At 43.0% G+C, this 25,887-nt stretch overlaps 2 protein-coding genes and 1 long non-coding RNA gene across 3 annotated transcripts in view; all 3 read right to left on the reverse strand.

Annotated features, from left to right (window-relative positions):
* The window catches only part of arid3c (AT rich interactive domain 3C (BRIGHT-like)), a 70,655-nt gene extending 67,482 nt beyond the window's left edge, over positions 1–3,173 (reverse strand). Inside the window, exons 1-2 of the mRNA XM_056375699.1 lie at positions 3,045–3,173; positions 1,975–2,613 (exon numbers count right to left, since the gene is read on the reverse strand). Coding sequence (XP_056231674.1) covers positions 1,975–2,613; positions 3,045–3,083 — 678 coding nt within the window. The 5' untranslated portion in view covers positions 3,084–3,173. The remainder of the gene's footprint in view (positions 1–1,974; positions 2,614–3,044) is intronic.
* Positions 3,174–5,580: 2,407 nt separating this feature from the next.
* Positions 5,581–7,432, reverse strand: LOC130168967 (uncharacterized). The gene is made up of 3 exons (XR_008827763.1): positions 7,262–7,432; positions 6,726–6,808; positions 5,581–5,760 (listed from the first exon to the last, which is right to left on the reverse strand). It is a non-coding gene; the product is annotated as an uncharacterized LOC130168967 (long non-coding RNA).
* A 4,755-nt stretch (positions 7,433–12,187) lies between these two features.
* The window catches only part of mamdc2a (MAM domain containing 2a), a 28,898-nt gene continuing 15,198 nt past the window's right edge, over positions 12,188–25,887 (reverse strand). Inside the window, exons 6-14 of the mRNA XM_056377301.1 lie at positions 24,490–24,746; positions 22,177–22,270; positions 20,333–20,479; positions 18,878–19,143; positions 18,660–18,756; positions 17,148–17,294; positions 16,760–17,019; positions 15,243–15,327; positions 12,188–15,051 (exon numbers count right to left, since the gene is read on the reverse strand). Coding sequence (XP_056233276.1) covers positions 14,990–15,051; positions 15,243–15,327; positions 16,760–17,019; positions 17,148–17,294; positions 18,660–18,756; positions 18,878–19,143; positions 20,333–20,479; positions 22,177–22,270; positions 24,490–24,746 — 1,415 coding nt within the window. The 3' untranslated portion in view covers positions 12,188–14,989. The remainder of the gene's footprint in view (positions 15,052–15,242; positions 15,328–16,759; positions 17,020–17,147; positions 17,295–18,659; positions 18,757–18,877; positions 19,144–20,332; positions 20,480–22,176; positions 22,271–24,489; positions 24,747–25,887) is intronic.

The following is a 25,887-nucleotide window of genomic DNA, read 5'->3' on the forward strand; positions in this document are numbered from 1 at the left end:
CAAACATCGGCCGGAGGCTGTAAAAGAGAGACTCGCTGTAGATATGTGGATGAGTCAGCAGCCGCAGATAAAACACATTTCCACGCAGCTCTCTGGATGGAGCTGCGAGTGTGAACAGTTTACTCTCCTCCTCAGACGCCTGCAGGCTCACATATCCCTGCCAACACGCCTGTAAATAATGTGTGCGTGTTTCAGAGAGGAAACACAGTGGAGTGTGTAACCCACCGTTTTCTTTCTGTCGTAATCGTCTGGCACAAAGCCGACTCCCAGCCACACACACACACACACACACACACACACACACACACACACACACGCGCGCTGCCAGACAGGGAGATCCCAGCATTTTTGGGTGTGAGCCAGGCGGGAATACCACCAGGTCCAGTTTCCTGCATTTCCTGATCCACTGCCAAAACTACACGCAGCAGCCTCCCCCCTCCCTCTCTGAGCCTCAGGTCTTTGTGTCGTCTCCTCTCAGCATCTTTTTCTGTCACCACAGGAATTTCTTTTATGTTGAAAGTCTCATCTCTACAGGTTCTGCTGAACTCTGCAGCCTGTCACTGAATATCTGACAAATGGTTTTAATTAATGGTTTTAAGACAAAAACCTGATGTAAAATAAAAACAAAAGCAGGTTCAGTCTATTTTTAGTTTCTTCCAGCTCTGACTCTCATGTCAGAAGTTACTCAGGAGCCACTGTAAACACAGACTGGTCCCTTTTGGTCGAGATCAGATTAAAACTGGTCCGCCTCACTGGGGCCTTTTTATATTTAGCCCACATCTTGTTCCTATTTCCAAAGATGCATTTACTGCCTTCAAATGTGGTTTTGTTTTGCAGCTTTGGGCATGCTTAGCATGCTGGCTCCACTCTGTCTGCCTAGCAGCCATAAGCATCCTTTTATTGTCCCATGACCATTACACTGAATGACTACATACAAATGACCCCCACAATAACGGCACATCCTGAGGAATCTTTGAAGCATAGAGGTTGATTTTACACACAGCACGCAGCTCGGCCACAGGAAGCTGGCCGTAATGAAAATAAAAGTGTTTTCAGATTAAAGGAAAAGCTTGATAATAATGGTAAGAGGTGTATTTTAAATCCATCTGAAGCTGAACAGGAAAAACTGCTGTTAGCTGTCCACTCATACACACACTGACCTTACAATAAGAATGATTATTAATAAACCTTTAATAAAGAAGAAGCTGGACGCTCCACTGACTCGTCTCACCATCCTCCACATATTACTCTCTCTGCACTGAGGCTATTGGTTTCAACCTCTATTTAAATTGCATTTCCATGCATTGGGTTGCTTTAATGTGCGGCACTAATGCAGTCACTAATGTACACATCACATTTAGGGAAGTCCGTAAATGATCCATCATAAATAAGAGATGACATGGAGAGTATAGATCTGCCGCTGGCGGCGGGAAACAGACAGACAGACAGACAGTAACTGACTGTCAGTAACCAGGAACATTAACCTGGAGGAGCAGCCTTCAGTATAATACAAACTAAAACTTTAGAATGGCTTTATTAATAGTTAACAAATCACTGAAGTGTCACAGATCAATTATCAGCATTTAATTATAATTAATAAATTATTGAGCCATGTGACCTTCTTCTTTCTGAGAGAGAGCTTCAACCAAAATCTGTTTTTTATTAACTCAATATGGATCACCATAATGTATTACTGTATAACCAAACAGCCTGACGGGGAGAAATGTTCTCATTAATAATGTTTCCTTACTTAGTCTTTTTATTTTCTAGATTGTCATAATTCAGATCCAGATCCTCTACAGTGGATTTTGCCTATCACCCAGTCTGCCAGTCGCAGCCTGAAAGTTTTTATTATTAATTAATTAACTAAATAGTGAATAAGACCATTAATAAAAGTTTAAGTTACAGTTTATAAAGCCGTTATAAAGTCTCAGTCTAATTAGCATCAGCCTCAGTGGGTCAGTGCGCTCCTACCTGTTTGAACTGCTCCTCGTAAGTCCACTCGTGGTGCTGGGACTGTGGCTGCGCCGACGGAGACTCCGCGCGGCGGGCTGGGGCCACCGGGACTCGGGCCATGAGATGCATAGGGGCGCTCTTCGGAGACAGGCAGGCTCCTTGGAGCGAGGACTGTCGGTGGTGGTAGTGGTTCAGCCCGACGTCTTCCTCGTCCTCCTCCTCCTCGTCCAGGATCTCCTGCTCCTCCGTGTCGTCTCCCTCCTCGTCCCGCTCCTTCTCGCTGCCCGGTCTGGAGGAGCTCCCGTCCCCGTCCACCCTGCGGACCTCCATGTGAGGGAGCGTCACCACGGGGGACGAGCCGGCCACTCCGGCGGCCAGGGCGCCGCGCATCGCCGCCTGGTAGTGGCGGAACGCCAGGGCTTGTTGGTGTATCTGGGACTCCACCATGGACCTCAGGTCCTTCTCTTTCTCCGCCTGTCGGAGCTTCTCCTCCAGAGCCAGCCGAGCTGCCTGTTGGCGCTGCAGGTTCTCCATGACCGCCTCGAGCTTCATGCCGCCGCTGCCGGCCTGGTGGGACAGCGCGCCGGGGAACGGGCTGTGGGAGGAGGCGGAGGGAGCCTGGAGGGGAAGGCTACCGGCGGACGAGAAGGAGCCTTGCTGCAGGAGTGGGACGAGAGGACGGTAAGTAACGACTCACCGGCACTTTACCGTGAAAACACACAAGGTCTACCTGAGATCCCGATCACACACACTGACACAGGTACGGAATCTGAGTCTGGTTCTGAAACATCTCACAGTAACAAACAATAACAAACAAACGGAGGAGAAAACTTCTAGTGAGCAGCTAAAACACTGTTAAACTGTCCACACACACACACACTCAAACACACACACATAGCTACACACACATACTCTCACACAAACACACACACACACACACACACACACACACACTCTCTCACACACACACACACACAGACACACACACACACACACACACACACACAGTCTCAGTGTGTAACATGAGCAGAATCAAACGTTCAGACACAATCAGCTGAGTCCGGTAGAAATAAGTCCTGGCCGCTTACCAACGCAGATTTAGTTGCTATACTCGTGTTATCAACCATGCTTCTCTCCGTCAGACGCGCGAAATGATTTATCAGAGGGATCGGAGTCTTCTTTCAGTCCTGGGTCCGGGTCTCCGCATTCAGCATCCAGGTCCGGGCAGCAGTCTGAGTTAGTAGTTGAAGTGTGTTTGGTGTTGAACGGCGGAGCCTCGAGCTGCTTTTGGCAACAAGTGGTAACAGTGGAGAGGATGACCTCTGGAGGCAGAGATCAGCCCCCTGCTGCCTGCTGCCCGCGTCAATACGGAGCAACTGAGAGCGGAGGCCCGGCTCCAGGGAGACCACCACCCCTCTGTCAGGTCCTCTGCTCATTTACAACACTTCATCTCATTAAAATAATACATTCATTTATTTGTTTTCAATTGTTTTAATGCAGGAAAACTTTTTTCTAACTTTTGTAAAGCTTTAAATAACGATTATTAGATGTAATTTTATATTAAAGTATCCATGCATATAGTGTAATTACATAAAGCTGCTGTTGCTGTTTTTATTATATTGATGATTTTTTTATTTATGTTAATTTATGCATATGAGATCCTGAAGATATTATTCATTATTTATGTGTTTTTATGTGTGTTACTACAGACTGATGTCCTTCTACTGTCATGTGTGTATCATGTTTATGTTCAGTTCATCACACTGATGCAGAAAATCGTATAAAATCCACCACTGATATGATGATGCTGCTGCTCATTAACACAACCAGACACTCTGCTCTGTTTAAACTGTATGAGTCTGATAAATGTATAGACCATCTCTACAGGAACCCCCCCCCCCCCCCCCCCCCCCCCCCCCCCCCCCGTGTGTCCACCTGTGTGTTCGTCTGTATTAAAAGGTCACATGTCGCTGATGCTGCCTTCAGATTAACCTCTGGGTCTTCTCCATCTACTTGAACTCAATCCTTCAGCCTTATGCTCCTTCTCAGCCGCTGCGTTCCCCCTCCATTGCCGTCCCAGACAAACTCTCAGTCCACACTGTTCTGGTCTGTGGTTCCCCGATGGCGGAGCAAGCTACCAGATGTTATCTCTCTATCTATCTTCAAGAATCTGATGAAGACTCATCTTTACGGTCTTTACTTGATCTCCTTCACTTATTAAATAGATGTAGCACTTAGCTTTGGTGATGTCCCTCACTGTAAGTCTGACAGAGGAGTAAATGTAAATGTGTGATCTCGACCTCTCCTGTTACACGTCATGTACAGGTGGAGAGCAAAGGCTCACCTGTCCGACTGTGAGAGAGAGACGACACCTACAATAGCCTCCTTCACTGCCGTCTGCTCCACCCTAACAACATCCACCTGCTCCACTCCGTAAAGTGGAAACCTGCTCCACCGTTTGTTTTCTAGTTATATAACGTGACTTTACTTTAAATCATACATTCACTTATTAAACACGGTGTGAAGTGAAGAACTGTTGCTCTGTGAACATGGTCTCTGAGAAGCAGCACTCGCCACAGAGACTCCACCATTAAGAAAGAAAGAAAGAAAGAAAGAAAGAAAGAAAGAAAGAAGTGTGTTGTGTCTTATTTTATCACCTGTTATTTCCTGTGTTCTGTGTGTTGTCGTGTTGTTATACCAGTATCTGCTGCTCAGTGTTGACTGTGAACAGAGAAGAATAATCACACGGTGATTTGTCAGTTGTGTTTTAGTTACAGCAGCTGTCTCTTCTAACTCACTTCAGTTCTCTAAGCTGCTGTACACTGCACATAAATATGTCTCTGTTTTTAATTTGTGTCTCTGTCATACGCTCCTGACCGGTGGAGGACGGCATCTTGTTCCCATGTTATGCAAAGTGTATATTATGGAAGTGACAAATAAATGTGCTCGTGATTCTTTCAGTCTGCTCGGTGCAGAATCACAGGTCGACCTGGAGCCTGATAAACACATTAAATTTCATTATTCAGACAAAAATAAATCTGGTCTTTTCTTCTCTGTATGGAAGTGAGTCCATGAAGAAAACTAAGAGCTGTATTTGAACATTTTGCCTTTTCATTATTTAATTCAGAACTGATGTATTTATCAGAGAGTTGCTTCCATGTGTCTGTACAATAAAAAGAAACTACTGAAGAGACAGTGATTATTTTGCCATGTTAATTCATTACCTGTTTATTATTATAAGTGATGACCTGGTTTTAATCACAGTTTGCTGTTAAAAACAGAGAAGAACAATGTGCTGCTGTGATTATAAAATACTGAAGTGTAGTGACTGTTGTACGTCCATACTGGTCTGTACTGGGACACCAGAGTGGGGCTTAGTGCTGGTTCTAGTGATTCTGATCTGGACTCACTCAACAAGCATGTTGCTTCATCTCAGTCGGAACCTGAACCTGATGATACTATGGAGCTGTGGAGTCAGGAGAGTGTCCTCTGATTGTCTGACAGGAGCCTTCACATGATTCAGATACAGATCCTTCAAACAGAACCTTCCACAGTTTAATCTGAGGCTGGTTGCAGTGTCTTAAATCACCAGAGAAGACCGGACTGAACATCAGGTAGGTTTTAATGCAGGAATGTGCCACAAGTTCATTTGTATCTTTAGGTAGTTTTGAATACTGTGAACACTGTAGTGACACAGTGTGCTGTAGAACAGCGCCCCCTAGTGGCTGCTCAGAAGACCCCACAGGAACAGCTGAAGTCCAGGTACTGGAGCATCACTGCGTCCATGGACAGTTGAGGCCTGCACTGCGGAGCAGGATAACTTTTCATTATCTAACTGAACCTGACATTGACTTAACATTTGTCTGATGATGAACAAACTGTTATGAACATGAGATGCAGATAAAACAGTTAAAGTTCATGTCAGGCTGTTTCTGCTGCAGAGAGGAGAGAAAGAAAAGAGAAGTAGTCGATGTCTGATGAGTCAGTCTGACTGAAATGTTCATTTATTATGATGGAACTATTGAACAGTGCGTGGACCATTTAGTTTAGTTTTTATTTCCAGTCTCCTCGTGTTATTCTGAGCTGCAGTGATGAAGAAGAGAGTAAAAGCTTCATCACTGTCGTATTAAAGAATCTCTGTTCAGCTCAAATGAAGCTGAAATAGTTATTATGTATCATTTAGCGTGATAAACTCTGTGCGTTTATTAGTTAAACTCTGTTTTAAAACCAGAGGGGAAACATGGAAAACTATTCCACTGATTTTTTATATTTTGTATCTACTGCTTTTTATTACTGATCACTTCATTGTAAACTCTTATGTCTCTGTTAGGATCCCTGGAAGAATGATGACTCCTTTTTTCCAGTGATCTGATTGGTCAGCAGTTTGGACGTTGACAGGTTTTGTTCTGATCCTCTGAAGGTAACCTGCGCTGGATGCAGGTTAGGAGTTAAGTGAAAGTTACCATGGTGATTTACTCCAGTAAGACGTGAATGACTGTCGTAGGACTGAAAAAAGAGTTAAACTGTGATTTACCTCGATAACCTCAAATCCTGCTTGGTAGTACAGCAGGCCTCTGGTGTTACTGTAGGTGTGTACTGTGTGTCCGTTTATCTATGCAGCACCATGCAGTTCACAGGGTTTTACAGAGCCATAGAGATGCATTAAAATGAGACATTAAAAGACAAATAAAAACAAAGTGAAGGAGTCTTCCCTCCTCTAATGTATCTGAACACTCTGCATCACTTCGACATCATATGTTTACACTCACTGTGGCGTAGTTTCCCTGTGGTCAGTCTCCATCCTGCAGCAGAAGCACCTCCAACAGAGGATTCAGTCCAACACTCAGATTTACTGGGGGAGGGGAGGGGGGTGACAGGGGGAGGAAAAAGCAGAGCAGATGTGAGCTCAATAATGATCAGTGATATTGATCAGCTACTTGGTAACATAAAAACACTGGGCCTGTAGACAGGAGGGCAGAGGAGGCAAGTGCATCCTCATCCGCACTCGTGACCTCGTCCCATTTTACGCTGTAAATCAGTTCAGCGACCTCTGAGTCTGTTGCAGATCATACATTAAAGAATAATATCTTTTTATCTGAAGAGTTTATTCTAACAGTCTTTCATTTGTTGTTCTGAACCACAAAACATACCTGTTCAGGTGTTTGACCCCAGCTTTGAACAGGAATGTAAAGATGTTTGCTCAGTAAATACAAAGGTGAGGACACGTCATGAACAGGTATGTCAGTCTGCTGCGGCTACACCTGTCGCCTGTCTAATGTAGGAGACATCTGTTAAATGTTCCCACCTCTGTGTGTTTCCAGGTGTTGGGGAGTTCTCCTGAATGTTTGTTAAAAGTTGTCACAACAGAGGTCCAGCTGAATTGTGGGTAATTTAGGTGAGTTAGAAGAATGTGTGGAATAAAAAAAGATTTTATCTCTGGTTCTGCTGGTTCCTGTTTGCTATCGGACTTCTTCTGTTTGTTTGGCACATTACTGCCACCTGTAGGCCACAATCTGCATTGCGTCCCGCTTCCGTGTGTGTGTGAGTGTGTGTGTGTGTGTGTGTATGAAACAAACACAATGGAGACCCAATTCATATGAAAACTGCTCCACACCTACTAGACCTAAAAAAAAAAAAACCATGATAAACAAAAAAAATGACATAATTATAAATAAATAAATGCAAAAAAAATAAATTCATTGTAGTAATGAAAAGATGCAGAGTATCTCTCCTGGGGGCAATAATGGCGACTTCTTCTCTCACTATAGCGGAGTATGAATTACAAAATAAACACACATGCACATGTATGTTAATATTGTTTAACATTAAAGAAAGCAGACTGGATACCTATTATAAAAACTAATGTTAAAGGTAAAAGACGAACTAACCCCATTTATTTATTCATACTGGGGGGATACATATTAAAAATGGTTCATGTCCCTGAGTTGCAGCATAGATTTTCTCATATATTACATGTGTTTTCTATTGTCTTCATTGTTTTCAGACAGCTGGCTGCTCACCTTACCCTGCCGCCTCCTCGTCCTCCAAGGCCCTCCATGTCTCTAATCTCTTCATAAAGTTGGAGCTATCGGTGATTTGAGGAGCCGCGGCTCTCGAGACAAATTCTCAGGGAGTTCCAGATGAAGGGTTATCGACCGACCCCGTACGCCTCGAGCCGTGGAGAGGCTGACCCCTCCATCCTGTCAGTGATTAACCTCCAGGGATTGTCGACCAAATCGCCGGGTGCAATCAATGGCTTCACAACTGTCACACACTGACCACCTCCACTAATGATGACAAGCTAATTAGGTGCTTCTCGGTGCAAGGGCATCAACTCTTCAATAATTTATTTAGCCTTTTTTATTCTGAGCAGTGTAATGACTGTGTCCTGTGGTTCAGGACGCGTCATCTGGGACAGCGGGTTAGGTCTACCTGTCACATGGCTGTTGTTCCTGCTCCTCTCTCTTTATTCCAGCAGATCAGTTCAATCCGAATTCATCCAGATCAATAACAGATCAGTGTTTTATCCTGGTCTATCAATGACACTTCACCTGCTAATCTCCTCCACTCAAACAGAAGTCACAGCACTGAGTAACACTGGGACACAGAGCAAGATATTTTACATTTTCACAAGTCTTTACCTAGAAAATGACACGTTTTCCTTAACAAGCAGAATCATATCTACCAGCAGGTTACTGAACACTGAAATACCCATAATGCCCTTTAATGCCACACTGGAGCTCCATCATTACTGACTTGTGTGGTGCAACCAATCACTGATCAAAAACCTGAGAGTATAGGAAAAAACCTAACATCTGGTCCACTCAAGCTTTCTCAGAGTCATCTCTGAATTTTTTTTTTAAATCCTATTGGACACTGTCACGTTCACATTTGGGGAAATGAAGAGATGCACACATGCAATTTTTCCATTTTGTGGAACAATGCAGCCATAAAAGAAAAACAATGTTGAATGCTAACTGCTTTGGTGAGAAATGAAACAAAAGGCCACAAATGTCATTTTCTCTATGATCAACATCACAAACAGTGATTTAGTTTGTGAACCCAACACAAAAACATGTCGTCCATTAACTCATGAATCTTTCCATAGGTTAGAAATTGAACTCAGGGAGTAGAGAGAAGAACATTCAGGTGGATGAGCAGTGAAACAGAACTGAACAGAGAAAAATAAAGACTTGAAAATATTTATTCAGTCGCACCTGAGGCTCATTGTTTCTACCTGTACTTGAAATGGTGACAATCAAACATGATAATAATCATTCAAATAAATTTTAGTCTCCAGCGCATAAATATTACAGAGATTGTCTGAACTGTAACACAGTCTGCAGTCCGCTGCTGTCAGCTCATGGTGTCAGTGGTGGTGAGTGGTTCTGGTCTTCTACTGCCCTCTAGTGGCTCCTAATGTTCTCTAACCTACAGAGCTGATCTTAGTGAACAGGCTTTTCAACATTACAGCAACATTACATTACAGTACTGTGGCCTGTACTACGAAGCAAGTTCAACATGCCCAGGATAACTTTTAGTCCTGATAACCTGTAGGTTATCGGTTAAGATCTGGCAACCCTTGCCTTTAACTATGGTGATGTGCGATTCCACTGATTTCCTTTCCGATCCAAAACCAAATAATACCCAGGCTGGTATCGCTGTTACCTATACGATACCGATACAATACCGATACTCTGTACAAAAGCTTACTATGTTCAGAGAAGGCAAATAGGCCTAATAATAAATAGGCTTGCCTCAACCTTTTTACAAACCATTCCAGATTCAAATTTTTTGTCTGAAGAAGTTCCACACACGAGTTTGTTTGCATTCGGCCATCATCAGTAGGAAAGGTAAAACCAGGTATTATTAAGACTGGATAGCGTTGGTACTTTCTACTGTTTCCCTGTTGATGATAAAAGACACATTTACCCCAAATTATTGAGTTCGGGTATCGATCTTTGAATGTGAGAATCGATTGTAAAACCGAAATGTTTGGAAACGGAAGTATCAATATTTCAGTATTGATCCACACACCACTACCTGTAACCACTTTGCCCACAATACACACAGCATAGCAATCCCCTCATACTGTAACCATGGTTACTGTTTGTTTGTTTGTTTTATATCATTTCTTTGCAGTGGATATGAAGCAGTAAAGTTAACATGATTTACTAACTGGATTTGTACTAAATAAAAAACAACAAATGAAAATATAAAAGAACTAGAATCACCCTCTCCTGGTTGCTTCCTCCATCAACCAGCCAAGTTACAGTAACTGTGGTCACTATCTCTCCTTCCTGAGTTACAGCATTGACCTTTGACCTTTGACCTATGACCACCAAAATCTAATCAGTTCATCCTTGGGTCCAAGTGAATGTTTGAGCCAAATCTATAGAAGTTCCCTGAAGGTGTTGAGACGTCACGTTCACGAGAATGAGACTGCTGACCTGAAAACATGATTCTTCCGCCTGTAGAGACAAGAAAAGGAGAAGCCCCGCTGCGTCTTTCGTAGGGAGGGCGTCGCCATCTTGCAGCATTATAACCCGTCGACACGGGGTTAGCTGATTTCAGCCTAAAGCCTGAAGCTGCTCTGTCTTTTTTTAATTTCACCGCCTGTAATGTGCTCAGCCAGGCAGGAAGAGACGGCATTTAGTTAGCGAGTACTGCGATACCAAATATGACCATACCACAAAATCAGTAATAAACAAAGCCTGAGTCTGTTAGAACGTCACTGACTTCCACATCAGTGTAGTTCCACATCAGAGCCTCTCTGAGTCATTGAACACACCCGTCAGTCTAAACACAGCAGGCAACATGACAGAACCACAACCATCAGAACCACTTCAAACGTGATTCCTTTAGAGCAGGTCACAGCTGACCCAAACCTCCACAGAGATATTTCTTACTGTGACTCCTAGTTTACCAGAGCAGGACTAAGGACCGCGTCTGGACTCCAAATGTTAGATAATCCCAGACCTTATCACATGCAGGTCTATTGTCTTTCTCACCATCATCTTCTTTCTTCCTTTTTCATTAAAGTTTTTTTTATGGGGCTTTTTATGCCTTTATGATAACACAGTAGAGAGAGACAGGAAATGGGGAGGCAGAGAGAGGGGGAATGACATGCGGTAAAGGGTGATATTCAGCCTCTAAAACTACTACTAGTAACTATTATAGACAGACAGACAGACAGACAGACAGACAGATAGACAGACAGATATGTGTGTTCAGAAATGCTTCACTCTCTTACGGATCCAAACAACCCTGTGACGTACTGTAGGTGATGACATTATTCGAAAATGGCGGCTCACATAGATAGCTATTACAAAACACAAATTTGTCATATCTATCTGATTTTTGTCAGGGTGGGTTTATTAATATATCTGAGCACTACCAGTACCAATACATACATGTTTGTAGTGCTAAATATGACTCACGTTTGACACGATCCCACAGACTCTGATTATCTGACTATTTTACCTACTGACCTGTAAGACAAGAAGGCAAGAGTGGAAAATGACAAAACAAACAGTAACAGTTGCTAACAGTGTTAATCAAGGGGGGATATTGTCCTAATGATGGATGAAGCCACTAAAAATCATCAAATCAATCATCCAAAATTCATCCAGACAAACACTGGTGTATGTGGACAGTAGCTGTTGATAGTAAGTGTTTTTCAGATGGACAGCCATTAAACTCCAACATCATTTGAATACCAAGTTATGAGACTTTACAGTGGTGTTATGTCTAAACTTCAAGTCTTTTCAATCCTCCTGTTGATGCAAGCTTCCATCTTAAGGTTGAAGTGAGCCAGCGGAGGTGTGGGATGGATGGCAGGATGAAAAGCCAGCACAAAGAGGGTGGACATGATGAACCATACACGCACACGCACACACACACGCACACACACACACACACACTCTGACAGCCTGTCCTCAAACACATTCATGGTGCTGCTCTCAGTTACTCACATGAAAAGTTTCAGATGTCAGTTGTCAGTGAAGTTGTTTAAAATAGAGCTTCAAACCTCACCTGCTTTCACAAACACAGGCGTGAACGTTGCACCATGCTGCAGTTCCTCAGTGATGACATCAGACAGGTGTGAGGGGCGGGGCTTCAGGTGATCTGACATGCACTTCATTCACTGAATTCTGATGCTGTTTGACTCATGAACTAAATCATGTTAACCAAGCTCACTCAGCCAAAATCATGATGGTGAAAGTTAGAATGATGACTCAGACTATTTATTGCAGTGTCATGGGAAATATAAACATACTGTATAAAACAACACAGGTTGCAGTAAAGTGGAATGATTCTTAAAGTGTGATCAATCATTTTGTCGTTGCCTAAAATAAACATCTCAGAAACAGTCGTGACAGAGGTCAGTGGAGTCTGGTTCAGACCTCAGCAGTGGTGAACAGCTAATACACAGCAGAGCACTCAGGTGTTTGCAGCAGGTTTGGCAGGAATGAGTTGGCATAGGAAGGTTTCCGGCACCTTCAACGGATACAGGTGATACAGGATCTACGAGGAAAAGTCTGTAAGAGTCTGAAGCTTGACTCAGATCCTTTGTCACAGTGGAATTAACTGAGGAAAAAATAATCTGGGATAAAGTCAGTGATGACATATGCAACAAATATCAGAATAACTAACTGGCTTTGAAAATAGCTGTGCATTTCCCATGTGCCCCCTGAAGCTCCAGATACTTATATATATATATGTATATACAGAAGAGAAGGATACAGTGGATCAGAGGATTATTATAACAAAGGTTTATTAGGCCTGTCAGATCCTCTGAATGCCCAGTGCTCATGTTGCAGGCTGCAGAGACAGTGGAGGATACAGCCCAAGCGAAAGTGTACTGCCTGTGATTCATGTTGTCATGGTTTCACTGTGTGCTCTGTCTGTTCTGGTTCCTCTACAGGCCCCAGTGACACTATGCACCAGCATACAGAAGTATTTGTGTCTTCATACAGTTTCCAGCTCTGAATCTTCGAGTGCACTGATCCTCCACCACCTCCCTGAGCTGAACAGATGATAATCAGTTTTACTTTTCCCTCTCTGGGATGGAGTCAATTATTAAACATCTAATTCATCAATTCCTACATGGTTTATTCTATTTTTCTTTACCTGTCAGAAAATCAGATACAGATCATCTGATTCCTCAAGTTAAGTCAATTTCTATTTGACACAGCACAGCAATTATGACAAAATTTCATATAAATTCATTGCAATTTTGGGGGATTTTAACCATGCCACATCCAGAAATACTCGGATGACACAGCTGTTGTGGCGCGAATCAGGAATGGGCAGGAAGAGGAGTACAAGGATCTGATGATGGCCTTCAGTGAATGGAGCCAGTCAATATTCAAGGGTAGGACAGTGAAGTCATGCACACTTATAAATACCTAGGTGTGCACCTGGACAGTAAACTGGACTGGTGCCTGAACACAGATGCCATCTACCTGAAGAGGCAGAGCCGGCTCTTTATCCTCAGGAGGCTCAGGTCCTTTGACGTCTGCAGTGAAATGCTGCACGTTTTATCAGTCAGTGGCCTTTACTACAAATGTGTGTTCAATAAAGTGGCATGTCTAGGATTTTCATTTTCATTAAGTGTCTGTTAAATCACTAGACTAAAAATAAAGAAAAAGAGCTCTTCTTTAAACTAAAGTGAGTTTGTTACAATATCTTCAAAATCACCCGTCACCTACATCATAGTTAATACTGCTGATCCAGCAGCTGCAGTTTGTTGTTCACTGTTTGCTGTTGTCAAGGACTGCAGGGACAACCAGGATTTTATTTAAAACAAGTTATTACAGACAAACTTTTCTGTCCTGTTCATTTTTATAAGTATATGCCATTGTTTTTTATTAAGCATATCAAACATGTTTTCTGATTGACACCCCCCTCAAAAAAGTCACACTCTTCTGCAGCCCCACCTCCTAGAAATTAGGTTTATATACAGCTACTCAGTGACAGTAAATACGTTCAGAAGGAAACTTGACTGTAACCAGGTTAAGTTTTCTGTTAGATGTTCCATTTAATGTTACATATCTGGGTGGAACAGGATTTGGTTCCGGTTAGAGAAAGATCCTGGTTGGTTCTCCTATAGAAAAAGTTCAGTGACTTCAGACACAACCTGTTTATTTACATTAAACCAAAACCACCATCTTTCACCAACCAGAACCAGAACCAAAGAGCTGCTGTTGTCTAAACCACAGACAGGACTCTGGGTGTGAACCTGTTGCCTCCGAACATGACCCAGTCAGGATGTTTTAGATGCAGAGCAGGTTAGAGAGTAACCATGGAAACCACCTCACTGCCTCCCAGGCTACAATATAAACTCATTAAGTTTGAAAGACTCCATTGTTTATCAAGTATCTAGTGAAAAGATACTCTTGAGGTGCATCATGGGAACTGTAGGAATCAGTGTTTTTGGAGCTTGACTCGCAGCAGGATAAAGTCAGGACATTCTGCCTCCTTTGTTTGGACTCTTTTTCTTTAATGTGTCACATGTCAGTCCTCCAGTCTTATGGAACTGTAATACTGAACCACTGGAGCACTTATTTATCTATGTCTCAGACTGACTCTGTAGTGGAACTGTCAGGATCTGGATGTTGAACAAGTTCCCTCTGGATCAAAACTGTGACAGACCAAACATATATTCATAGGATATTTTGTGCATAGTGTCAACAGGCATGAACTCTGGGTTGTGAGCATGTAACTGAGAATGTCATGAGACTGAGGTGTGTTGTCAGGACATATGTATGTATAATACATACACAATATTCCATGATCCTGTCCTGTCTCATCCTGAACCATGATCTGAAACTGAAGATTAAAGCAGACACACTGAGGGGTACTGGACTGGGGCAGTGAGGGCTGACAGCAGAACAGGGAGGTGCAGGTCCAGGCCGCATCATAAGCTTTTGCTCTACAAGTCTGTAAATTGTCTCGGTGGATTGTTCACATTCACACTCTGAAAAACTACCAAGCATTTATACAGAAGCTCTTCCCTCCAGTCTCAACATCAGTTCTCAATCTCATTGAAGTACTCTGAGAAGCCTGAGTATGGAGTGATGTCACCAGGATCTGCAGGACAAGACAACACAGATGTTAAACACTCACCTGGTACAGATGTTTACAGTACAGTAACGTCTGATTTTAAAAGAAAAGAGATTTTTTTCTTATGTAACAACATGTGTTTGTTAGTTTGGTGACAGTCAGACACAAGCAGACACACAACAGCTGATCAGAGTCAAACAGCATCTTCAGACTTGTACCTTCACATGGTCCCCTTTTAAAACTGATGTCATCAATAGCAATGTCACTTCGTAGTGATGGGCCCCGGATGGCTTCAAATATAATCTGCAGGAAACACAAACCATGTGACTATGTTAACCACCAGCCACAGAACAATAGACACCATTCATTTTGACCTCAGTTTGTTTTTTTGGGGATTTTTTTGTTTTCACATTTCACAATTCAACAGTTTTAAGTAAGAAACACAAAGTTTCCTTTCCCACTCACACCCAGAAAAAAAGAGGGAAACATAAGAGAAACATCCTTTTGTAATTGTAAATATGGGAGAATCTTGTTATACAATTTCAGACACCCCTAAAGTGGACTGTACCATTTCTTAACCTTGACATTAATTGAACCTCAAGTCTTTACTCCTGTCCGTCACGGTGACACTGTTTCAAATTGTTTCTCAAACTGTCTGAGGGACCACAAAGCCTATAGTAGTGAGCAGTGTATACAGTATATATGAGTAGTATATTATATATATTATATATTTTTTTTATATCAAATCATCTCAGATGTAAATTCAAACATTATTTGAATTGGTTGTTTTACCGTGTTGTTGGAGTTCACTGTAACCAACCTTTTTGCAACACTGTCTACTCACATATTTACATCAGTTTACAGTTTGTGTTCCATGTTAACATGATCAGGGTGACATCTGAAAGGAAATGTGGATGAATCTTATGGTTAATCTGCTCTGGGATTGTGATAAATTTCTCCAGTTATCAGCCTATTAACTGTCAAACAAAGACAACTGACAAGGTCATGGACCAATGGATTAAAATGCAGCGAGTACTCGACCAATCAGAAATGTTCAGCACTGCAGACACCTCCCCTAAAAGTTCCTGAACCTTTGGAAAGTACTACCCCCCCCCCCGACCAGGGACTTTTTTGAGGTTCCTGCAATGGAAACATGCATAGTTCCTCAAAAGGTTCCAAGTTCCTGGGGAAAGTTCCTGCGGTGGAAACGCGCCAATAGAAGACAAAACCAAGCTCAACATAAACACTGCTGGAAAATAGCTGCATGAGAGGTAAAACACAACGATGAGTTCATGGCCCAGTACAGAACTGAAACACCGGACCAGAGACACAGCAGGGTGCTGCACTCTTTGTTCATTTCAGTCCAAACCTGAATGTCCCACACATGAAATGAGAAACCTTTACAACAGGAATCAAATCCACCTGTGATTACTTCATCACTTATTTTGACAACTACAAGAGATGTTTTAATATTAATTATTATCTGTGTAGTAAACAAATACCAACTAAATTATAAAATAAAATAAGTAACTAAATAATTAGAGATCCACTGTGAGGACAGAGATCCTAGAGCACAGGTTACACATCATCAAAAGGCTCAGAGTCGCTCAGACCTGACACAAAAAGGTCTCCATAATGAACTTGGCTTCTCTGTCAGCTACAGTTAGTAGCACAATGCAGTGCATTAACCTGATCAATTTGATGACGACCCTGTCATTTACATTTTTCTACGTACCTGGTGTCGGGCATCACAGTGGTAGTCCACCATCGCCCTCATCCAGCTGACGCTGTGCTCGCCACGCCTCCTCCACAGCAGCGCGTCCCGCTCTCTGCTGCTGTGGCGCAGGAGCACGCTCAGTATGCCGGTGCCTGATCCGTACATGTGGTAGTGGAAGATCAAACACTGAGGGGACGAGGAGCCCCGCAGGTCAGAGGTCAGCAGCCGAGCTTTTTCACCCGGACGAATGAGTGATGCCTCGATGTACATGAAGTAACCTGGAAGAAGGAAACGCTATATAAAACCAGGACCAGATCTTCAGGTCTGGAACATTAATGTTATACTTCACATCATCTTGTGAATCATCTGAGTGAATGAATGAAGCAGTAAATGGAGAATGACTCACCCACCCCAGTGGTGTGGTCTCCTCTGGGTCCTGTGTAGGAGGTGGGGGTGTATCCTCGGATCCGCAGCCAGTTGGCCTCGTCTCCCGTCTTATCCTGTGTGTACCCGCAGACTCCACTTTCAAAGTTACACTGGCCTGGGAGGGAGCCTGTGGAACACACACAGAGTCAGTGCAGACATGTAAGGTGGAAGGATCCACTTATAGAGACTGGCTCAGTGCAGCTCCAGGATCTGTGAGTGAAGGAGACCCAACAGCCTCAGTTCGGGGGGGTCTTTATACAGTTGTATAAAGTCTACTGTGGCTTTGTCCAGTCTGATGATGTCATCAGGTTTGTCTCACAGCTCCAACCTGCTAATGAAAGCTAATGAGTTGGATTATGGGAAATGTAGGTTCAAGCTTGTCAAACTTGACCCACATATGAACTCAAAGTCAGAATCTTAGTCGGGCAATACTTCATCACTTCATCACAGGAGCACCTGTTACATTAATACCTGGTAACATGATGTTACAGAAATGTTCATTACCTGCTTTAAGATCAGTTTTAGTTATACATACATCTGTAATCTTATTGGTTTATTTATTCTCAGCTAACTGATACAGCATCTCTTCATCAACCAGCCGAGTTACAGGAAGTACACACACAATCACAATCTCTCCTTCCTGACTTAGTGTTGAATAATAACCAGAAGTGTTTTTACAGAACATTATGATGTCACAGTGAAGTTGACCTTTGACCTTTTGGATACAAAATGTCATCACTTCATCATTTTCTCCTATTAGATATTTGTGTTAAATGTGTCATAATTAGCGTAGGAGTTCTTGAGATATGGCCAAAAAAAAAGTGTTTTGAGAGGTCACAGTGACCTTGACCTTCGACCTTCGACCATCAAAATCTAACCAGTTCACCCTTGAGTCCAAGTGAATGTTTGAGCCGAATTTGAAGAAGTTCTCTTGAAGTGTTACTGAGATATCACGTTCAGGAGAACGGGACAGACCTGCCTCCACCCTGACTGTCGCTGGTGCAGAGGAATAATAACTGATGGATCGGTGATCTACACCATTAAATGCTGACTTCATGAGTCCATGGGGTTCAGGTTGGCGTGTAATAAGTGGAACACTGTGGGAAATTATTGGTGTGATATTAACTTAAACACAGTGTGTTTGTCTACAGTTGTGGCTTAGAAGATCAGATCATAGTTTATGGTGAGTTAATGCAGGAAACTGTAAAACGGTTCACATGCTTTTTCTTGCCACTGTGGATGAAGAGCTGCACAAAGTGACCAGTCTTACTGTGACCTGCTGCTGCTTTCAAACCCACCATGTGTGAGCAGCATGAAATCAGATGGAGTCAATTATTATTGATTGACTTCTTCATGAGTTTGTTTGGCTGCACTGGAAACAGACAGCTGCTGTAAACCACACCTGCTGTTCCCAGATCAGCCAGCAATGACATTTAAATTATTACAGATTCTCCTGGTTTATGTCAGACATTAATAATAGTTGTCAGTTTACCTGATGTGATTTGACAGTCTCCCACATTGACAGTGATGTCATCGATGGCGATCAGGCCACATTCCCAGAGGTTCTTACATATGCTGACGAACACCACCTGGGAAACAGGAAAGTAGTGAGTAATGCTGTCCAATTATCATCCGGTCCATTCATCATTCATCCATCCATCAGCCTGTCTCACTCCACAAAGAGTATGTCATCGATCTGACGCTGCATACCTTGGAAAGCATGGGCTTCCTGTAGGTGACCTCCACCTGAGTCCACATGGCCCTGGACGTGTCAGCCAGGCTCCATACCTTCTCCTGGGCCACGTTGTTCTCATCATAAATGTAAACAGCCAGAGCACTTTCCACTTTTTTAAATCCATGCAGCATGTAGTAGAACCTCAGGCAGTATTTGTGGTTCCCCGGTAAGAAGGGACCATGAAGCCGACCCACGTAACCGGGCCTTGAGGCTAAACAAGTGTTAGCCAGGAGGAAACAGCCTGAGACAGATGAGACAAACAGGGTAAAGAAGAAGAGAGTTATTAGTTCATCTACAATAGACACTTTAATATTAAAGAAACCTTTGCAAACTTAAACCCTAGATTCGAATCTATCCCTGTCACCCATGCTTTTACTGTGTACGCCAAGTGTAGCTTCCTGTTCCGGGTTCACAGGTGTGGGGGTGTGGCCAGGAGAACAAAGGAGGGTGAATTGTTTGGTAAAGGAGGGAAAAGGCATTTATCCCCTTTTGTGGTAAAGTCTCATCCACACGGAGGTCATGGGAATTCACAAAACACACATTTCAGTACAACAACAGTTCTTTTGAGAACCCCTGCAGCAGCCTTTTGGACAAGTTGGAGACAGTTGATGGATTTCTGGGGAAGCCCAGCAAATAAGGAATTACAGTAATCAACGTGGGTGGAAACAAGAGCATGAATGAGAGTTTGAGCGGAGTTTTGCTTAGATCAGATCATTTCTGATCTGACAGATTCAGTGATATTGCTAAAACGTTTATTAAAATTGAGGTCTGAATCAAAGATTACTCTAAACTAAAGCTTGGCTCACAAAATCCCTGTGTTCTGGGTCCGATCACCATTACCCCTGTTTTATCATAATTTAACATTAAAAAGAAAAATTTGAGACAGATCCACATGTCCAGCCATGTTCCAACTGTGAATGGTGAGATATAGTAGTAGTATTGAATCATCACACATAATGCAGCATATATTGTGTACAGCTGTTGTGGCGCGTATCAGGAACGGGCCAGAAGAGGAGTACAGGGATCTGACGATGGCCTTCAGTGAATGGAGTGACAAGAACTGCCTCCTTCTGAACACCTCCAAGACCAAGGAGATGGTCATGGACTTTCAGAGGTCCAGCCCCCCAACCCCCCACCCCCCACCCCCGCCCCCACCCCCCCCACCCTTCAGCCAGTTCAGGGACCAGTCCAGTAAACTGTAAACCTCCAGTAAACTGGACTGGTCCCTGAACACAGATGCCATCTACCTAAAGGGGCAGCGGCAGCTCTTGGCTCTTTGTACACTGACTAAATAACATCAGGTTTACTGTGTTTGCATATATTAGAGGAGATGAAGAAGAAAAAAAAGTAGTTGTTTATGTTCTTCATGTACAAAAACACAGATGGCTTCATTTGGAATGATCCTGACATCCATCGCTGCAGTGACTCACCTGCTCCTGTGGTGTGGTCTCCTGTCCTGTAGGCATTAGGTTTGACCGAAGCTCTGCTCCACGCCTTCATCTCTGCTCTCTCCTCGTAGTACAGACACAGGCCGTTCTCAAAGTCACAGTTGGCTATGGAGGGGTCAAAGGTCGGCTCTGCAACACAAACCACAGCGGGTCCAACATGAACCTCGTTAACAGAGGTCAGAGAGGAAACAGTGAGCACTGTGAAGCAGGAGGGGAGGGTTAGGACCAGGAGGCTACAGGAACAGAGGATCACAGAACAACATGAAAGAAGACATAAACATATACAGACAACGCTCTAATGACTTCATAGATTTCAGTTAATCTGAGAGATGAATTTTTCTCTATTAACAAGAGGCTGATCACTTTAATTTCTATCTGTTCCTGTGTGTGTGACACACTAAGGCCCAATTCCAATCCAGATAAATCCTAGAACACAGTCACATTTCTGTTTGAGGTCATTTATGACTTCTCCTTTGGAAACAAACACAGGAACTCACATTTGTAGGTTTGTGACATTTCCTCCATCCCAGACTCAAAACGATGCTGCGCTCACCTGGGAGTGTGGTTTGTTAGCATGCATTGATGCGGCACTGGGTGCTGGAGGGCTTTATAACCCCATCCCACTTAAGGGTCACTAGTTTGGAACAACACTTAATGTGGCGGACCCTTCACGGGGTGTAATGTAAATGTTGAGTTGCACATAATACAAAAGCCGACAGAGCTCAACACACTGCAGCTTCAGATAATATACCGTAAATACACAACACACATAATCTTCACTTGTGTGACAACACTTATGTCTCATTTAAAAAAAACACATAGAACCTATCCTGTGTTGTTTCCTGTTCTCTCTCTGCATCACTGGTGGATTTTAAAACTGATTTTGATTGGCTGATGATTAATAACCATCTAATCAATCTAATCAACCGCTCTCTAGATATATGCTCTCATCTGTGTCATCATTTCTCAAACAGACTGTCTACAGTCCATCAGCGCCTGAGCAGAATTTAATTAGCATTGACTCACAGACTGTAACAGAGCTTCTTCTATAATCTTCTACGTCCTCCTGAACATGAGCAGGTCTGATCAGCAGCTCCCGGAAGAGCTGCTTTCAGGTTATTGAGGTTCAACCGGTTATTAAATCCGAGGTTCACTGACTGTTTCCAGCAGCACTGTGAATGTTTAATGACTGTGATCAATAAAGACAAAGATGATGATTGTTTGTGATAACGGCTTAGTGACGCTGTTTGTCTGGATCAGATCACAGATCAGTTCATGCAGAAAACCAGGTCACTGAGCGGGGCCCACTCACTCGAAGTTCACTAACCCAGGACCCTCGGGGTCGGCTGGACCTGGAAGGGCCCCACTCTTGCTCCATGACCCAAGCTATGGTTCTCGACGCCTAACCATAACAGTTCACCCTGTCTCTGTTGGGTTCCTGACCTGAACCATCGTCCCTCTCTTCTGTTTTCCCTCCATTCTTTCCTTCTGTCCTTCTGTCTCTTTCTCCCTGTCTCTATCTTTCTTTTTGCCTCTTTCTTTATTGTCTTCTCTCTTCTTCAGCCGCCTTTTCATTTTGTTTCTGGTTTTCTGACTTTTCTCTCTAAGAGTGCCCCCCCCCACCTTCCCTGGCATCTCTTTCATTCTGTGTTTTGTCCCTCAGAGGGCTTGGTGGTTGATGAGAATCTGAGTCTAACCCTAAGGTGTAATTAACATTACAGCCTCTAGTGGCCATGAGTGAGACTTCAGACCTGGAGTCCTGCTTATTGAAGTGAACCAGGACTGAGGTCCAGGTCTGTGACTGAGGTCTGGATGTCTCCTCTCACCTGTGTCAGTGTGGCAGAACTCAGGGGAGAAGGAGATGTCGTCTATGGCCACGTATCCACCTTTGGCGCTGTTGAAGGCCACTTCAAACACCACCTGACGAAACAGACATGAACACTGTGAGAACATGTGTTGGGGTCTGACGACTGATGGATGAGGCAGCTGTAGGAGCCCATAGTGACATCAGGGTAAACTGAGGAACATGGGTGAGTCAGCTGCCTGATGGAAAAGCTCTGGTCCAGTGTTGGCTCGACCCAACAGAGGAGCTGACCCAGTTAGTGGAGTTAAAGGAGCTTTTTCCACACGACAGCAGCGGCTTGTGGGAGGTGTTCTTGGCTCAGAGCTCAGGGAAAGGAAGGAGGGGAAGTGCAGGGGAAACCACAGCAGAGAGAGAGTGTGTGTGTGTGTGTGTGTGTGTGTGTGTGTGTGTGTGTGTGTGTGTGTGTGTGTGTGTCTGCCCAAATGCACACACCACAGCACAAACATAACAATCAGACAGACAGAGAAGTAACGTGTTTTTTCTGCAGCATCAGATGAAAAAGAGATTAAAGGGAAACAAGGTGAACACAGCAACATCTGCCCATACACTTCTGATCTGTCTGAACACACAAACACACACACACAAGTTCATTACAAAGGAGAGTATTTACTGGAGTCACAGTCGTCATCCTGCATAACATGATTTTTATTTAATTTACAGGTTTTAGATTTTAAAGTTTTCATTTATGACAACTGTCATTTCCATCTTTCTTCTGTTGGTTCTGGGGTTGAAGCACTGACCAGGGTTTGGATCTCTCTGTTCACTCATCTCCTGTAATCTCTCTACTTCCTTCCTATTCATGAAGTTTTTTAAGGAAATGTTATAATGGAGTCAATGAGATACAGTTTTTTTTGTAGTTTTATTTGTTTGCACTTTGTTAAAGCAGCTGAATCAGCTGTGATCAGCTCCTGTTTGCAGTGTATTATGGATGTACAGACAATTATCACTGGATCGATGTGATATTGAAGAAGAACTCTAAATGAAGTCTTGTCTCTGGTTTCTAAGTGGATCTCTGGACAACATGTGAGATAATATCCTGAGAGTGTAGGTCACACCGAATCTAACAACATGAGAATCAGGTCGTGTTTCACATGAGACTGAGAGTTATAATCTGTAACTTTTCCACATTAAAATGTCTAAAAACTAGATCTATGTTCTATATGTTGTTGAGTTGTGTTCTTACATTTTCCTCCATCAATTCTCAAACCAGAGAAATCTGTGATTTTAATCATGGAAACAGTATGTTTCATTTGGTCTCCTGTCAATGATATCATATCCTTTATGATGTCATTGACAGGAGACCAAATGTTTTTAAGCCACATACACTTTTTACACCTTGGTGGTTTTCAGCTCTATATTTGAACCAGATGAAGGATTTTAGTCATCGGACGTCTGGATCTGAAGTTATCAGAGAAACAAGCTGAGTAAATGTTAGACAGCTCAGCTCCCAGCTGCTGGAGACGTCCTGTCCTGTGTCACTGAAGAGCATCGGTGAATCTCTGATTTTTAAAATGAAACTGCTTTATTCAGTGTTTCTACTGGTTTTAATCCCCTGGTGTGTTTGTTATGGAGAGGAGGACACCTCTGTGGGTAATTCAGCTGCGGGTAAAAACCTGCTGAACGTCTGCTTCATAAGTTATCAGAGAAACAATCAGGACAAAGGTTAGTATCAATCTCAGCTCCAACTCTTCCCTGAGTCTCTGTCCTCCGTACAGCGTCGCTCAAACACTGACTTTAAATGTCAAACTGCTTCATTCAGTGTTTTTAACAGTTAGAATCTGTTTGATTTCCTGAGCCACTGACACTGAAGGAATCCAAACCTGGAGGAGCTTACAGCAATGGTGGTGAAGACAACAACTCCCATGATCCCATGCTATTTCATGATATCACCCAATGCTGTCTTTTGTTATTGTTTTGATTGAGAGACCCTTAGAGGCAGAAGTTAAAGACTGTGCGTTTAAAGCACCTTCATCACCTCCTTGGATAGACCACAATAACTTACTTCCACATACACCTGTCCCTCTCACATCACACAGCATCTTTGCCTCACATATCACCTGGTTTCCATGGTGACTCAACTTAAAGTTTTCTGGATCATTAACTTTGACATGTTTTTCTAACACTTGTAACATCCATACAAATATAGTTTTGGTCTCATCTCTGTATTCAGCAGCAGTTTATTTTGCTTTAGTAACCGAGAGAATGTATGTGTGAAGACTAACATGCAATTAAACTGGATATGTGTAATAATGTACTTGCTCGGTGCAGCTCTGACCTCCAGTGGGTGGGGGGCCTTGATGTCCACGCTGACCATGGTCCAGCCTCCAGTAACGTATACCCCCGGCCTCCAGATCTCCTCGTAGTGGCCCAGCTGGTCTCTGGTGAAGACTGAGAAGATGTTTCCCCTCTCCTGGTCTCGCTGGTAATAGAAGGACAGGCAGCCGGCCATGGGCACCGTGGTCATGGGGGAGGTCAGCTTGGCCACTTCCTGGAAATGCTTGGCATACACGGAGTCCACATACATGTAGTGGCCTGGGGCAGAGGAAGATGAAGGTTCATGGTTACGTACATATGAGTGGTCGTAAAGGCCGTCAGCAGACTGTGTGAAGAGACACACTCACTTACGGACTGTTACTGTGACTCATGACACACACCTCCAAGCAGAGATGATAACCAGCAGGTCTTCACTCTAACCCAACAATACAACAGCTCATGTCAGTGACCAGCACCTTCCTGATTACAGACTCTGCCTCCACAACCATCACTTCAAGTACACTGACAACCTCCAGAGACCAGATGCATATAACTCAGTGTAGATTCATGACTAAAACTATGTGTATGCACAAAACCAGAAATATGGTTCACCTTTATATTAGGGGCACATGTGCACGAGCCTCATTTCCACTCCCACATTCAGCCATAAATGGATGAAGACACTCCCTTAATCCATCAGTTTTCATTAAAAAAAACAGTCTGTGCCACAGGTGATCAGACACAGAGAAGAAAGACAAGAAAGAACAATTTCACTGATTGTGCAAGTGAAGTAAAAACATGCATCAGTTTACTTTAGTACAATCACTGCAAATGTGAAATGCTGTTTTACTCATTTATTGGGACTAGAAAGTCTTAATGGAGCTCCAGACGGGCTCTAAAACTGTGATTAGTAAATATTAAAATAGTATGAAACTGAATGAGTCACAATAAATAATAAATATAAGATTAATATATGAATTAAAATCTAAAATAAATAAATCAATATCAAATGATGCCAAAGGACACATTGAGCACACACACACAATTATTTCCATTTATGAATTGTAAAATTGTAAGACTTATAATAACAATAATAATAATAATGAATGAAGCTCTGTGAAATTTTATTTTATGTTAAATTAAGTGTTGCAACTTATTTTGTATTTTCACTTCACTGTAACTTGGATCTCTTTGGAAAACCATGTGTACGCATGGTCAAAGGAATGAGATGAACACACCAATTTATGTGTGCGAAATGGCATACGCATCATTTATCCATCTGGTCCCTGGTCTCCTCAGCTTCATCTGCAGCTGGAGCCTGGTCTTAAAGACCATGAACTGTTAGAGTTGGGAATACTTTATGAGTATGAAGGAGGGTCCTACAGCCTGAAAACTGTACCAGTTATTCCTTTAATCAAAA

Source organism: Seriola aureovittata, chromosome 5, assembly GCF_021018895.1.
Source record: "Seriola aureovittata isolate HTS-2021-v1 ecotype China chromosome 5, ASM2101889v1, whole genome shotgun sequence".
Taxonomy (NCBI): domain Eukaryota; kingdom Metazoa; phylum Chordata; class Actinopteri; order Carangiformes; family Carangidae; genus Seriola; species Seriola aureovittata.